General features: G+C 37.6%; 2 protein-coding genes and 1 long non-coding RNA gene across 4 annotated transcripts; 2 read left to right on the forward strand and 1 right to left on the reverse strand.

Moving 5' to 3' along the window:
- The first annotated feature begins 443 nt into the window (after positions 1–443).
- LOC148295272 (uncharacterized) lies at positions 444–1,963 on the forward strand. The gene is made up of 2 exons (XR_015835190.1): positions 444–1,218; positions 1,302–1,963. It is a non-coding gene; the product is annotated as an uncharacterized LOC148295272 (long non-coding RNA).
- Positions 1,766–8,574, reverse strand: LOC110766556 (Serine/Threonine-kinase, putative (DUF1296)). 2 transcript variants are annotated; one of them, XM_021969898.2, is made up of 10 exons: positions 8,129–8,574; positions 7,378–7,421; positions 6,895–7,009; positions 6,662–6,779; positions 5,504–6,153; positions 4,819–5,086; positions 4,464–4,740; positions 3,664–3,822; positions 2,405–2,866; positions 1,766–2,293 (listed from the first exon to the last, which is right to left on the reverse strand). In XM_021969898.2, the coding sequence occupies exons 1-10, from the start codon at positions 8,322–8,324 to the stop codon at positions 2,003–2,005; spliced, it is 2,580 nt and encodes an 859-aa protein (XP_021825590.1). In that variant the 5' UTR covers positions 8,325–8,574; the 3' UTR covers positions 1,766–2,002. The 2 variants fall into 2 exon arrangements, with proteins under 2 accessions (XP_021825590.1, XP_021825589.1); XM_021969897.2 differs by having other exon boundaries at positions 3,664–3,825.
- Positions 8,575–10,079: 1,505 nt separating this feature from the next.
- LOC110766622 (Peptidase S41 family protein) lies at positions 10,080–15,249 on the forward strand. The gene is made up of 12 exons (XM_021969988.2): positions 10,080–10,539; positions 10,779–10,898; positions 11,166–11,303; positions 11,836–11,940; positions 12,091–12,259; positions 12,441–12,517; positions 12,784–12,828; positions 13,038–13,121; positions 14,107–14,145; positions 14,230–14,292; positions 14,579–14,708; positions 14,784–15,249. The coding sequence occupies exons 1-12, from the start codon at positions 10,138–10,140 to the stop codon at positions 14,837–14,839; spliced, it is 1,428 nt and encodes a 475-aa protein (XP_021825680.2). The 5' UTR covers positions 10,080–10,137; the 3' UTR covers positions 14,840–15,249.
- Positions 15,250–15,677: the final 428 nt, after the last annotated feature.

Genomic DNA, 15,677 nt, shown 5'->3' on the forward strand with positions numbered 1-15,677 from the left:
ATTTGACCCTTAATTTCACAAATGTCAGTTTTTATAATTAAAAAAATTCAGATATAGCAGAAAATCCACTTAAAAAGACACAAATATTGTCAAAATAAAAACTCACATAAACCTAAAAGTAAGAAGAAATGTAATATTTTGCAGACGATCATCTTCTACTAGACTTGACAAGTTTTGTTTGATCATCTCAAAATTAATACAATTTTCTTGCATATAAATTGCTTATGTTTGATCAAGCAGGTTTCTGGCTGATTTGTGTGGATATAAAGGTCTTGTTTGGAAGACTGCAATTGCGGGGCTGCTGTTTTCTATGGTGTGAGTAATGTTTGTGCCAAACAAAACTTACCACTCAGACATGTCAGAAGGGATCTCAAGGAGTCCACCACGGCTGTCTTCAAGGTCGGCATCATAACAAGTAACACTATAAACAACAATCACATCAACACCAAACTAATACCCATCCTCAAGAGTCCAATTACCATGGTCTTTACTACCACAACCAAGAATTGGTTAAGGGTCGTTGGGGGAGTTTACCAAAGGAGTCTAAACGTAGGGAAAATAAACTCATTGCAGTAATATGATTTGAGAAGCTAGTCAAAGAAGGTGGGAAGGAGTTTCGTGTGGACATGCAAGCAATCAATTTTACTTTGAAACTTTTTAGGTTTACGTGAGTTTTAATTTTTATGGTATTTGTGTCTTTTTAAGTGAATTTTGTGTTATATTTGATTTTTTATATATATAGAAACTGATATTTATGAAAGTATGAGCCTAATTTTGGTTATTTTTTATAAATACTCTGTGGGAATGCTTCACCAGCCGTTGGGGGTAAATTCTTCCGAGACACTTTCTTACGAATCAGGGCATGAGACTCTGCCTTATGCTGAAACATCTTAACCAACTCCTGAAGCCCCGACCTTCTAACTTCAACTTGCTCTTCCGTGATCGGCTTTTTTCAACCCAAGGCAGAGCAACCCAACTGCAATTAGCACGGCTCCTATCCTATAGCCACGAGAATGGCTGAAAATACTCCAAAGGCATACATGGTGCATTCTTTGTTGCTGGTATTCCATCAACGTTCACTCCTTAACATGTTCTATTCTCAGTTTCTCTGTCACTTCCAGGTCTGTTTTGTTATTACATGAGGCTTTACCAAACCAATTCTACCACTTAACTTATTACACAGACATGAGAGGAGGAGCTTACCAAAGAATGAAGAAGGTAGAGTGATCTTCAAACCAATTTCAAGACAATGCCTTCTTTTTCCTGAGTGAATGTTTAAAGCTTCAAACTTTAACGCGTAGGAACCTCTCTGAGTCTCTGACACACAGACAGAGTGGATGGATGGAAATCACTGTTTCCAGCTCTCTCCAAACAGTGAAGAATCCGCTGCTGTGCGTAAAGACACAAATCAGTAGCCACTCCCCTTTCTTTTCTTTTCTTTTTCTTTTTATTAAATTCAAAGTCTAATTCTTTGAAATTTTGTTCAGCAAAACGGTCCCTTCAAGCTTTATATGGAGTTTTTGACAAGAACACTGAATCTTCAATGGAGTTGTCCTTTTGGTATTAAATTGGTAGGGCCCGTTTTTCGCAGAACGTTTTTTTGGAAAAACAACAAAAAAGCTTTGCCATCATCACATTTTTACACATTCGCAAGGGTTCATATATAAGGTTTACTCATGCAAAGGAACCAATCTAGTGATCCAAGTTCAAGACTTGTTATGAAAAACAACTTTCCACTATAAGAAAAAAAAAAGACGAGAAAACCGAAGAAAAGGGACGCAGTAAATCCACTAATCCAAATTAGCACACGTGTTCCTACGTTAAACATGACCAAGAAATAGCATCTAGAATACAACCTCGTGGCACAGGGCAGCAGCCAGTCTCTTATGACCAAACAATGATACATGACGATTATTAAGACCGCGATAATGCCTCTGGTTGGCCACTTCCAAACTCACTACAAGACCCTGAAAAAAAACTGGGGAGAGGGAGGTGACTGAGATTAGTAGGTGTTTTGCCATAACTGTTGAGACTGCTTGGAGGGCTGGCCTTGCGAGCCACCGAGGGATGTGTCCCTGGAACTTTGCTGTTGATGTTCCAGGGACATTCCCGTCTGAGAGTGATAGAAGTTAGGGTAACCAAGAGCTCCAGCGAATTGCTGTGAAGGTTGCTGAGGTTGCCGGAACCCAGCATGCTGCTGATTCTGACCCTGAAAGCTGTAATATGTGCTGGCTGGAACAGCGGACATTGCTCGCGAACCAGGTCCATGAACCCACATGCCTGAGTTGTCATTCTGGAAGAGAAAAAAGACGCATCACAATCACAGGCAAGATTCCCTAAGTACAGAGTAGTAGTTGTGTGTGAGCACTTCTCATGAGTTTTCCCAAGACCAGTGAAAAATTACCTGCTGAAGTGAGATCAAATGGCTATTGTCCTTGTACTGAGAGTTTATAACATCATCGTAGCCAATTGTTGTGCCTGTAGGTGCTGAGGGTGGATTCAGAGGAAAATTTCCTCCAGGAATGTTAGTTGAGCTACCAAACCCGTAACCAGACGGAATATTAGCAGACTGAGGCAAACTGCTAACAGAGACACTATTTTTATACTGTGGGAGAACTGCAGCCAGAGACTGATGGTATGTGCTGTTGCCAGCAAAAGTCTGCTGGAAAGCCGATGGCATGTATGTGTAGCTCTGAGGCAAGAAAGGATAACCGATCATGTTCGAAAAATGCCCCAGAGGAAGAGTGGGTTGGGAATAAGGGTGCACCGCAAGGTGTTGTGGAAGAGCAGGTCCGGTCGGAACATTAGCACCAGGCAGGTTCTGTGGAGTAGGCTGAGGTGTAGAAATACCACCTGCTCTCAATGCCTGCAGATACAAAATAAAATAATTGCAAGGAAATTTCATATCTTTAATGCCGTGTCTATGATCAGAGAAATAGGGAATAGGTTGACCCCAAAACGCTAAAAAATTAACAATTTCATTCTTTGCATTTGTCGTCCATAATAAAAATTCTAAAAAAGGATGTATTCCATAGGATTAGAACATACACACAAAATACAGAAGACACAGGCAAATGCCTCCCATACATAAGTTGCAATCATAAATAGTAAATTCTGAAAGTAATAAAATCAAACCATTGAAAAAATTTAGTATCAGGGGGGACCAGAAAACGCATTCCGTTTTCCCCCCTTCGTCGGCCCCTTAATATCCTCCCTTTACCACATCATGGGGGTTTACAGGAGATCCTAGAGGCTCGCTCAGAAAAGTAGAAAAGATAGATAGCCTTAGCTGATTAAAAATAAGCTACATTTATTCAAATTAAATCAATCACAAGCAGAAGGCATCTGATTGCACCAGCAAATCCATGGCCTTCACAGAACAGAACAGATAAAAAGTAAATTGCAGCCAACTTAATGTACTTTGACTAATATATGCTGCATACACTGAGTTTAATTTTTGGATTTAAGCATGAATCTCGATTAACAAGAATGTTTAAACATCTGCATTTACGTTATATTCTAAAATCATTCATTTTAACTTATTTTATGCAAACACAAGTGACTTGTGTCCACAAAATAAATTGTAAAAATGTTTTTATAATAGTCAAAGTAAATACTGAAAGAATAATTAGTAAGTTCAATACACTATAGAAAGGAAGGCACCTCTGTCATGGAGATGGTGGGACCACTGATAGAAGAAGCCGCATTGCTGTATTTTGTGGGCATGGATTGTGACACGGGGAAGGGTGAGTATGGAAAATCTTCCCTTACAGCCTGAGCACTTGAAGCCAACAGAGTGCTGGGCAATGAATTCGTATACGCCTGCTTTAATGAGATATGGGAAGTGAGATTCAACTACATCAGAATATCTTGCTCCCATAAGATTAATAAGATGGCAGTTTTGAACATGCAAAATACAGTACAACACAATAAGACGAACAAAACCACCAGGACTGCATGATCCAAAGTATACCAAAAAAAAAAGGATAGGCTTCACCTCATACCCCCTTTCATCTTCCCAATTTAATTTTTCCAATGTTTACCAATTCTGTTATATCCTTCTAATTACTGGCTTCACATTTCTTACCTAATCATCATCACCACCATGGAGCCTTTTCTTCCCTAACTTTTAATCCACTTGTGAAGATAAAGCACTTAGCAATAAACACACACAATACTTCCAGCACTAGCATTACATGTGATGTAGCTGTTACTTAAGCTAATGTTATAATTTAAGAGAGAGAGAGAGAGAGAGAGAGAGAAGCAGGAACGATTACAAAACTAATAATGCAGTGAATCTAAAAACTTTAAACATGTGAGATCTCTATTTCCAATGGTGTTTCCATCAGAACCAACTCACAATGTATTGCTCAGCCCAGAATCAATTATGTGGGACTGCATCATTACCTCAAAACTATTAATGCAACAACTAAGAAACACAACTTCATAGTTAATCAAATTACCATCACACTTGAAAAGGGAGCAATATTCTGCATCTGTGAGCTTGTCTGTGGGTGAGAAAATGCCACATTCAATTGTTGGGAGTTCTCATATGCAAATCCAGGTGCAGAAGGAAACACATACTGATTCCCTTGAGACGCTTCAGGGGTTTCCTGTTTTAAGACCTCCGGTGGTGAAGCTGAAGGAGAGTCATAATCTCCACCACTGGCCACAGTTCTATGAACCAAATTTCCATCGGAGGCATTTATGAGATGCTCATCTCCGTAATACTCAGGATTTCTGCAGGAAAAGTTTTTCTTAAGATGATGCTAAACAACCAACAATAAAGTCAAGGGTAATACTATCGCAAGGACATACCTAGAATCTGAGTGCCCAATTGCAGAAACATCTATAGCCCCAGATGTCTCTTCCACATTGCTTTGTAGTGGCCGAGAGCTAGAAGTAGCAGAATCAGTGCCAGATCGGAAACTGCCAAAGCTCAAGTTCAAGCAATCTGGAGTATGGAGTTGAAGGTGATTCGGGATGACCACAGGAGGGTTATCATCTTCAGGAGGTGCTCCCCTATCATCATTCTGTAAATTAAGTTGCTGCAGGTTTGCAGCCACCGATGATGCTTCATCTTCAGCTGAGAAAAGGAAAGTGCAGTTTCTTAGAAAAAAACACAGCATTAAACATTCTGGAACTCACAGGACAGTTTAAATTAGTATCTCCCTTATCAAGAAAAAAAAAAATAGTTAGCATTCAAGGAAAAGCAAGTAACTGTTCAGGTCAATGTCCTACACAGTGGAGTCGCTTTTTTTTTTCCTTGATTCAATAACTTCACATGTTATAACTGAGTTTTCCACTACAGGATATTCACTGATTTTGGTTACCATCTTATACAGTCACTTGAACTTTACAAGATCATGTAAAAGTATCTATACTAGATGTTTAGATCGAATTTTATAGTGGAATGTTGAAAAAAATATAAGTTACAAAGAACGGAAAATAAATGGCATATTGCAGGCCCAGCCAAAAAAAAAAAAAAAAGCATCGGGGTTACCTTCATTTTCCTCAAAAGCATGTCGCTGTGTTTGGTAGGAATTTATGTCCTCATACAAGCTATTATCAAAGGCAGATGCACCCCCTGAATTATCTTCTTGTATATGTCTACCAGACACAGAAGTAGGCCCATTATGGCTTGGAAATGCATCAACAGAACCATCTTCTTCCACCTGAACCTCGTCTAGCTGGGATATTCTATGTTGATTAGTTCTATCCAAGGGCAAGTTAGATGAATCAGCATACATCTCCGAGTTTGTGGGTGCCCCTAAAACAGAGGACATGCTAACAGAAGGTGGATCAATCAAGGGCCACTCATCATTGGGAGATAGATATTGGCTTGCAGCAGCTCCAGGCTCAGTATGGGTCGCTGACACCTTGGGAACATGATCTTGTGATGGATGCAAATTGTGATGAAATTCTGCTTCAGAAGGTGCCACAACATCATGATGATTAGCACTGTGATTAGGGGGTTTTGGCGTGGTGGAAGTCTTAGCTTGTGGCCTACCCATCTTAACAATGTCGGCCATGGAAACTTGACCTGGAACCCCTACCCATGCAGACTGATATCCAGTAGAAGGCTGTGAGGATGAATATATTGCATCATCTGTGCTTATTGTTGAGATTTTATTTTCAGTCCCCACAGAATCACTGCAATATATTTTACACATAGATGAGTAATACTATAGAGTTTGTATCATCCACAGAGTTTAATATGAACAGCAATGCATACCACCCAAGAGCTATGAAAGTAACACAAAAATACCAGCTAGAGAAAAACTGTTACAGACTACAAATAATTATGGCAATGCAAACAAACCACGTGTTATTTACATGTCAAGACTCGAGACGTAGAAAAGGCCTAATTAAATTCTTTTGCAATAGTAGGCAATGTCCACAAGAGCACAAATATATCAAACAGAAGCTTGTTAGAAATGAGGCTACTCATAACAGTGAAAGTTAAGTGCGACCAAATACCCAACAGATAAGAAGCTTTTTCTTCGAAAATTCAAAATTAAAGTTAAGATAACGAAAGAACAAGAATGAACATAACAGGGTTAACAATCAAAATTAATAGTTGTACTATAGTTGCATTTTCTACTCTTCAAATCAGCGAAGAAAAAAAAACTGTATCAGTTTGAGGTTTAATAGTTATAACCTGTAGGATGTAGGTCTTCTACTCATGTTATGTCCTGCCATGCCAGATGCAGAACCTGCATAAGCATGTGTTCCGTTTTCCTTCTTGTATGCAGACTTACCATGCGAAAAACCAGACTCTGAAGGGGAAAAGAAATTGATAGGTGAGAGACTAAGTTGATCAACGTTCCACAGAAATTTCAACTATGTAAACAGTCTTATCCAAACTTTGAATTGCTGCGGCTGACCACATACCATTAGAGCTAAAGTGGTTTGATCCGCTACGTGCAGCATACCGGTCACCACCTCTACCACCATGATTTGAGGTGTTATTAGCACCACGGGACCTGGGCTCCGTTGGTTCCTTAGTCTGAAGCAAAATGAGAGAGAGAGAGAGAGAGGTTAAAAAAAGATACAAGAACCATGTCACGACCATAATGCAAAGACTAAAATCGTAATACTAAACCAGAGCAAACCCATTGAGAAAAAAGATTAAGTACATTGGTCATTTAACAAATAAACAGCAGTAGAATAATGAATATATACAGCCAACATAAAATGTAGAAAAATGAGGTATACCCTAAAACAGATATCAAACCACCCAAGCATTTTGCAAATAAATTATGTAATGAGAAAACATAACATTTTCTAAAAAATAGGATCCAAACCATGAAAACAACAAGGATGGTAGGTAAATGACGAAACATGAACATCAAATCACGCAAATGTCAAACGAACCTCCTTTTTCTTTTCTCGTTTGCTCTTCACTTCATGAAAAGGATCTACACAAGATATAAGCTTTACATCAGAAGCAAATATCAACAAAAACATATATCTTATATTATCACATTTATATAAGCTCTGAGATCTCAAAAGACTCAATAAGGAGTCGATAAATTACAGACAAGACTCAATCTTAAACTGAGATTTTGCAAAACGAGCATCAGTAGTAGCATGCTTCAAAGACATAATTAAAGTTGAAAGAGTTCATTGCTTTCATTTGTGTTTCAGTTTTCTGACTGAGAGGAGTCAATGAAATATCATATCTTGCAAATAAACCTGAAGCTCCAATGTATGATTCTGTCAAACAAGATGAATGAATGACTCTGTGTATGAGAGAGAGATAGGAAACCCAGAAAATAAATAAATAAAACCCAAAAGTGGGTTATAGCTCAGAAAGGCATGACATTAAAAGGTTGAGTAAATCATTCTAGGAAATTGATATACCAAATAGTAGGGAAAGCATAAAACTTTATAAATCAAATGAACAACTTCCTTCAACCAAAAAAATATATTTTTCCTTTATAATTTAGAAAACCCACTGGACTGACGTTAATAGTACAGTTTGCCTCAGTCCAGTACGAACTTTCTCAATACCCTAAAATAACAAAAACCAAAAATCACAAAACGCAACACTTGAAAACAAAAAATAAGAAAAAGATAAAAGCTTTGTTTGCAAATACACAGAGAGAGAGAGAGAGATATACACCTTGGGCGAGGAGGCGATTAACGGCTTCGTTAGGGTCCATGTTGCAGTCTTTAAGCATAGCGTAGATCTCCTGTTCAGTGCAGTTATTGACAATCTCTTTCAAGCTCTGCACCATCTTCCGAGACCCCGCCGGTATACCCGAAAGTCCAGTATTGCCCTTGCCATTGGTGGCCGCGCCTCCGCCTCTCCCACTCATTATTTCTCTCTCTCTGTCTCTGTCTCTCTCTCTCCCTCTGTGAGAAAACCCTTAGATCTGAGACTGCCGGTACGGCTTTCTTTCGCTTTATTGTTCGTCTCAGTGGTTCCGCCGCTGCCAAACAAACAGAACACAAGCAGAAGAAGAAGAAGCAGAAGATGAAGATAAATATCCAAAGTCTCTCTCTATCTCTCTCCTTCTCTCTCTCTGTCTTTGCACCGAAAACCCTCCCTTTCTCTCTTTCTTTTTTCTTTTCTCTGTGAGTGTGCAAGTTGTTTTATTATTTTCCGTTTCGCATATTGAAACCACTGCGGTTCTTTTTTATTAATTATTGTTATTATTCCCCAGTGCATAGTAAAAACCAATTTTAAATATTATAAATTGTTACCCAAAAAACAAAATTGGTAAAAAGCATGAACATATTATTGTCTCAGATAAAAGAAGAAACATTTTTTTTAAATCTTCCTGGTTAATAAATTTAGCAATACACTATGCAAAGTTATATAATAAGAGAATATGATCCTAAATAATAATATAATAACTCTTCAACACGAGTATATGCAAATAATTGACATATTGTTTTTAAAAGCTTCTTAAATGTGAATTTATACAAATATATATATTTTTTCATTGGATGATATATATTGTATTTTTTTAATACATACGATAGTCTAAATTAAACGAGGAGGCGGATTTCCCATACACATATTATCAATGTGTCACAAGGGTTCAAACTTAAGATCACTAATTTTCAAGTTAAGATACTTTTCTACATCCCATTGGCGATATATATTGTATCAGGATAAAATGAATTGCAATTTTAAATGAATGTTCTTGCAATTTTGCATACATAGATTATGTCGGTTTTGTAGTTTCCATTATAGAAAATTATGCTAACAAATAGTTCGTAGAAATCTTACCCTCACATTTGTACGTAAAATTTAAGGGTGATAGGATAATTTTCACTTCCATGAACACATTTATGGTAACTGTATAATGAGAAAAATATTTATGATAACATTCACATTGATGATTGATAGTCACTTTGGAAAACCTTCCAAATCAAGCTGGCCATCACCCATATAGTTAAAAAAAAGAAAAAAGTAACTTGCCTATTGCCAATAAATTCATTATTTATTATCAAGCGTGTGATATGTAATTTAATTCATTATTTATCATCAATCGCGTGACATCTCATTTAAATTTTTCTTCACGCACACATATACGTAAAGCTTAAGAATCCGATTTACCTTTTTTATTTTTTGATGAATCCTCCTAATTAGTATTTATGAAAAATCATAATCCATAATCAACCAAACAAGACATATACTTTTCCATCACACAACAAACTTGTCATGTTTACATTGGGTTCTTCTTCATTATTGAATTATGAGTGGCGGGGACGCGCCCTTAAAGTGAGTACGCGTCTTGGTGCAAAAGAATATATAATAAGAAATTATTGGTGCTTATCCTAAAGTTTTTCATACGGCGTAGCGAGTAGCATACACTGAACCAAAACACAATCCAATCCAAACTGCAAACAAGGAACAAGAGAAAGTCTCAGTCGTCGAGTTCAAACTACGTTCGGCAGCGCAACACGTGGCAGGCAAGGGCTGGTTTGTGGGCCAGCTACTTCACAGCTGGCCTATGTCCCACCACTTCTGTCTTATTCCGGACTGGAATTGGACTCGTTCAAACTTGAAACCAAACAGCCTCCTTCACAGGCGTCCAACTGTAACAACGGTCAAAACGCCTCGTATTTAAACTCCCGCGGAGCTTGGGAAAAAAAAAAATCATTTTGGGTTGGAAGAAGATGAGGGTATTGTTGCTCAGCAACACCACCACACTCTCACTATCTTCACTACCACCACCGCGAACCCCAAAATCCCCAATTCGATCCAATTTCAGACGCAATTCAATCAATTGGGCCGAGAAAGCTCTAGTTGGAGCCCTAGGTGGTGCTCTGTCGTTCAGTCTTTTGGTCTCTTCGCCTTCTTCTTCCATAGCGATTGAGTTTTCTTCTTCTTCCTCCGTTCAAGTTCATCCTTCTTCGCAGCCACCGGAGTTTTGCAGCGAAGATGAAGGAGATGAAACGGCCGAGTTAGGGTCCGAACCGGCGGTGACCAGTGAGGGGATTGTGGAGGAAGCTTGGGAAATCGTCAATGACAGCTTTCTCAACACCAGTCGCTCTCGCTCGTTCCCGGAAACTTGGCAGGTAAACAGATATTCACACGTGCGAAGGTGGATTGTAGAGCTTGCATGAAAGAAAGTAACTTTTGTTTGTTTAACCAAGTTAGTGAAGTTACGGAATAAGAGAGTAATTGTTCTGTTTATGGATATGTGTATCGGATTCTGGATTTTCAATTGTGTACGTACATGTGTGTGTACCTATATTTATATGTATAAGTGTGTATGTGTGTGTGCGTGTGATTAATGATTGGGGATAATTTTCAGAGGAAAAAGGAAGACATAAGGAGTAGTTCAATAAAGACAAGATCAAAGGCTCATGATACGATTAAGCGAATGTTGGCCAGCTTGGGTGACCCTTATACCCGATTTCTTTCGCCTGACGAGGTAATTCATTATCTGTCCCCTCTATTCCTCTCCGTATTTAGCGTTTTTTTCTTTCTTTCTTCTTCTTTCAGTATCGTTTATTCACAGAGAAGCATACAACAAATTTTAAAATCATGATACATTGTGCTTAGGAAAGATGGGAAGAAAAATTAAGTGCTTTGATTATGAATGTTATCTCTTACAAAATATGGATCGTCTTCACTTACGAAATTTACAGCGTATCTTATTCCATGGCACATGTCGCTTTTTTCATTGTTGAAATGAAAGTTCTCCAAGATGGCGAGGTATGACATGAGTGGTATTGGAATAAACCTCAGGGAAGTTCCAGATGACAATGGAGATGTGAAATTGAAGGTTCTAGGACTTGTATTAGATGGCCCTGCACATTCTGCTGGTGTGAGACAGGTATTTATTTCTATAGAAGCCAAACTTACAGTTATAGATGTAATATTATGTCTGTTTCTTTATATATCTCTTTCCACTTTGGATTTTCATTTGCTATTAGTTCTCCGAGTTGATGTATCACGAATTCACAGAAAGTCTTGATGGGGTTAGTGTCAAGGTTGTTTTGGGTTAGGTGCTGCTAATAGTTTGTAACTATTTAATTTAGAACTTTGAAATGAAAGTGTTGGATATGGTTCTTCTTACATATAACTGGTGGCTTTATGCATTCATATATCATTGTTCTCCCTAATGTTGGCATATCAAGAAGTGCAATAAATGAGTGAATAGGTCATCAAATAGCATCTGGCTACATATATATTTTTCTTGGAAGTCTAGAACCCTGAACCCATCTGTTTGTGTAGTCATGTTAACTTCATTGTCAGGATCCAAAAAAATCCTTCCAGAAGTTTTGAAAGTTTATCTGCGCCTACATTTTTTTTTCCCCTGTTCTAACTGGTCTTAATAGGTTTTCTTGGGTTCTCTTATTTGGTAGGGGGAAGAAGTACTAGCTGTTAATGGATTGGATGTGAAAGGGAAATCAGCCTTTGAAGTATCATCGATGATGCAAGGTCCTAACGAAACCTTCGTTACTATTAAGGTTGTGATACTATTTGTAATGCTGTTGTTTGTCTCTACCATAAATAGGTTATCATTTAAATTAACCTTGATAATGAGTATTGGTATTTTTCATTTTTGTTGGTTTTTTTTTAACAATGATTGTTGAGAATAAACATTGTCATACGTTTAGGTCAAGCATGGAAATTGTGGGCCTATTCAATCTATTGAAGTCCAAAGACAACTTGTTGCTCGAACGCCTGTCTCTTATCGGTTGGAACAAATAGAAAATGGAACCAGATCTGTTGGATACACGCGCGTAAAAGAGTTCAATGCATTGGCTAGAAAAGACTTGGTAACAGGTATGTGGTTCCCTAAACCCTAAATAATTATTGCTTCCGTTTTGCTCCCTGTTCGCTGGCTTCAGAATACTTGCTTTACCTTATTTACAACATTAGTAGCTTCTTTTTATGCTTTATACTAGAGTTATATAGTGGTTACTTGGTTTTAGGATTATATTGAAGGGTAAAATGATTTTTGCAGCTATGAAGCGACTTCAGGACATGGGTGCATCATACTTTATTCTGGATCTTAGAGATAATCGTGGTGGACTAGTACAGGTTTTCATTCTGGATATTAGAGATAACTTTGAGTAAATTGTTATTATCAAGTTTTCATAGGACATGTGGAAAAGTAATAAAAGAAAACTTTTACACCTTTTTGTGGAAAATCATGCATCCTCTGCATGTAATTGTATTCACTCAATCCTGTCCAATTGTTTATTAGCACAAGCTCAGTGATGTTTGTATGTTCCAATGTGTACTTTATTTCAGCTGAATTCTGTAATTTGAAGATTCTTTATTTATACCCTTTTGCCTATTTTCAGGCTGGAATAGAAATTGCCAAGCTATTTTTGAATGAAGGGGAGACGGTATGTTTCTTTCTTTTTCCAGATGCAATTTTCTTGTTTATTATCTCATTGGCGGTGTTAGTGTTTGGCATTAGTTCTTTTTGTTGCATTATTTTTTAAGTCACTCCTCTATGCTAGCAGAATACTTCTGCGTTTTCTGTTGCATATATTAATTCCACTAAACTAACTTTATATACGTGGTGCATTTTCTTGATGATGTTTATGAACAGGTGATTTATACTGATGGGAAGGATCCTGAATACCAACAAAGTATTGTTGCAGATACTGCACCATTAGTTACAGCTCCTGTTATTGTACGCCCTTGTACATATCTAAGATACTTTTTATCTGTTTCCATGAATAGATTAGTGTTTAGTAATTTCCTTGTTTTTCATCAAAGGCTTATTTCTGTCTAAAATCTTTGACGTTCTCGCATTTTAGTAGTATCAATTGTCAACTCTGAATAATAAATTTGCTCGAACCCTGCACTGGAAGAATTTGGAAACCGATGACATTGTTTGGAATGGTCATGGGATACAGGACACAGTGCTCTAATAAGACTTTACTATGTCACTTAAGGCTTCCTGTCTTTATCCAACATATCATAAGGGAAAACCATTAGAGATTTTTTGTTGCAGCTTTTCCTTGGAAAAAGAAAACCCAAAGGTCAATTGTGTATAGTAAGGTTGCAACTATGCCCCAACTGTGTCAACTGACCTTACCAGACTATTTCGGTTTTGTTATGATTGGGGCTGTAAGGGCGTTGTATGCTAAGTTTTTCTTTGAACTTGGCTTGTAATTTAGAAAAAGAGTTGAAACTTTAGGTATCTATTAGATCCGTTTTAAACTTAAATGTTAAATTAGGGATAAACAAAAAAAAATGATAAAACTTACTGAGTACTTATTAACGATTAACCAAGGTCAAAATTGGAGTGGATACCATCCACTCATCTGAATCAGAGTAGATTAAGGAAGATTTGAGACAGCACTTATTCCTCTTATGGCCGTCTCTTGAGGAGCCTGATAGCCTCAAGTTTGGGTCCAGATGGGCTCAATTTATTAAGAAATCCTTCTGCAATCTATTGAATTTCAGTGCACCCTCATGTCAAACATAATGTTCACCTGCTGCCTTCTATTCTAAGAACGTCGACAATCTTTGCTAGCTTTTTCCTTCTTTGGCTTGAAAAATCTTGTGATTTTGTCTTCTTTACCACTGAGTTAGGATTTGTGGCAAATGTAATTTCTAACATATTCAGTTTATGGTTTATGACAAGGCTCTTGACTTAACTTCTAATGCAGGTTTTGGTGAACAACAATACTGCTAGTGCAAGTGAAATTGTGAGCAGCTTGATTGTCCCAATTATGTATGATTCCTTTTAGTTCGTACAATTCTAGCATTTACATTGGTGGCTCCGATTGCAGGTTGCTTCAGCTTTGCATGATAATTGTAGAGGTGTTCTTGTTGGTGAACGGACATTTGGCAAGGTAAAAAAAAAATTCATCACTGGTGCTTCAGCATTGTCTTTGCATATATATAATGTATTTGTGTTGTGATGGAACTTGATTTAGCTAGAGTCCGTTTGTTACCGAAGTTCCAGCAACTTGCTTTCTAATGGTGGATATAACAAAAGATGCCTTTTCATGATTGAGGATAGAAAACAGATTTATCTTTTTGTCATTTAATCAATCTAAAAGTTTGGAGTTTGCAGACAAAAAAATATCCCTAACGTCCCATTGATGATTTTGATGGTGTCTCTGATGCTTTTGACAGGGTTTGATTCAATCTGTGTTTGAACTTCGTGATGGCTCTGGTGTGGTTGTAACTGTTGGGAAGTATGTTACGCCAAAACATAAGGACATAAATGGCAATGGAATAGAACCTGATTATCGAAATTTCCCAGGTATAATAATACTTCATTCTTTTGCCATAAAGTCCTTCTAGACTTCATATAATCTGAGGATCTCTTTATCCGCAGCTTGGAGTGACGTCACACAACATCTTTCACGGTGTAATATGCTTCAGCGGGGATAGATCAGTGGTTGACACAGTTCTTTCTTACCTTTGATTCTTCTGGACATGTTTCTACCTTTAATTGAATAATAGTCAAACGCAGAATCTGTTAGCATGAAAGCTGCAGCAGTATTCCCACTTTGGAAAACATCAACTTCCTTTGTCAATATGCCTATAAGAGATTGACAAGGTGTATGGAACTCTTAGTTTTGAGTTCTGTACTGAAACATGTCTCTGGTGCAAGTCAGCTTACCGAAGGATCCAAGGAGTGCTCACATGGGGAAATTTGAATTGGAGAAGACCCTGGAGGTGGGGGTGGAATTTGGGACCGATACTAGTGTAGGAAAATATGCTGTACATTTTTCATACATAAATGTATTTGAGACCAAATTTCAACCAATATAATTAAGACTTTTAATTATTTTTGGACATGGATTTTATCATATCACAAGCAATTAATGGGTCTCCTCCTCTACCTCCATTTATATTTAAGAGACTAGTACAATTTTGTTTTACTGATATCTCAATTTTGTTACCAAATTTGGATATCCCAGAAAATGAGCAGCCTCCCAACTATTATTGCCAAAAGTAAATAAATTGATAAGTGGCTGATCAAGGGGCCGTCCGTCCTTCTTGTCCCTATTTATTGTTGTGGTCATACTGACTGTTTGATTGCGCACTAGGATTGTAGTTGGTGATCATGATCATCATGCACAAAACTGATGATGATCAAGTGACCTTCCGTGATAGGGTTTAGTATGAGGAATCCATGGAAACTAAATTATCCATGATATGCCAATGATGATGATCGGTGCATGATTGGTTTGGAATACCGCGACAGTGACATTCCCGTTGTGGG

Source organism: Prunus avium, chromosome 4 (assembly GCF_965620075.1).
Source record: "Prunus avium chromosome 4, drPruAviu1.hap1.1, whole genome shotgun sequence".
NCBI classification, from domain to species: domain Eukaryota; kingdom Viridiplantae; phylum Streptophyta; class Magnoliopsida; order Rosales; family Rosaceae; genus Prunus; species Prunus avium.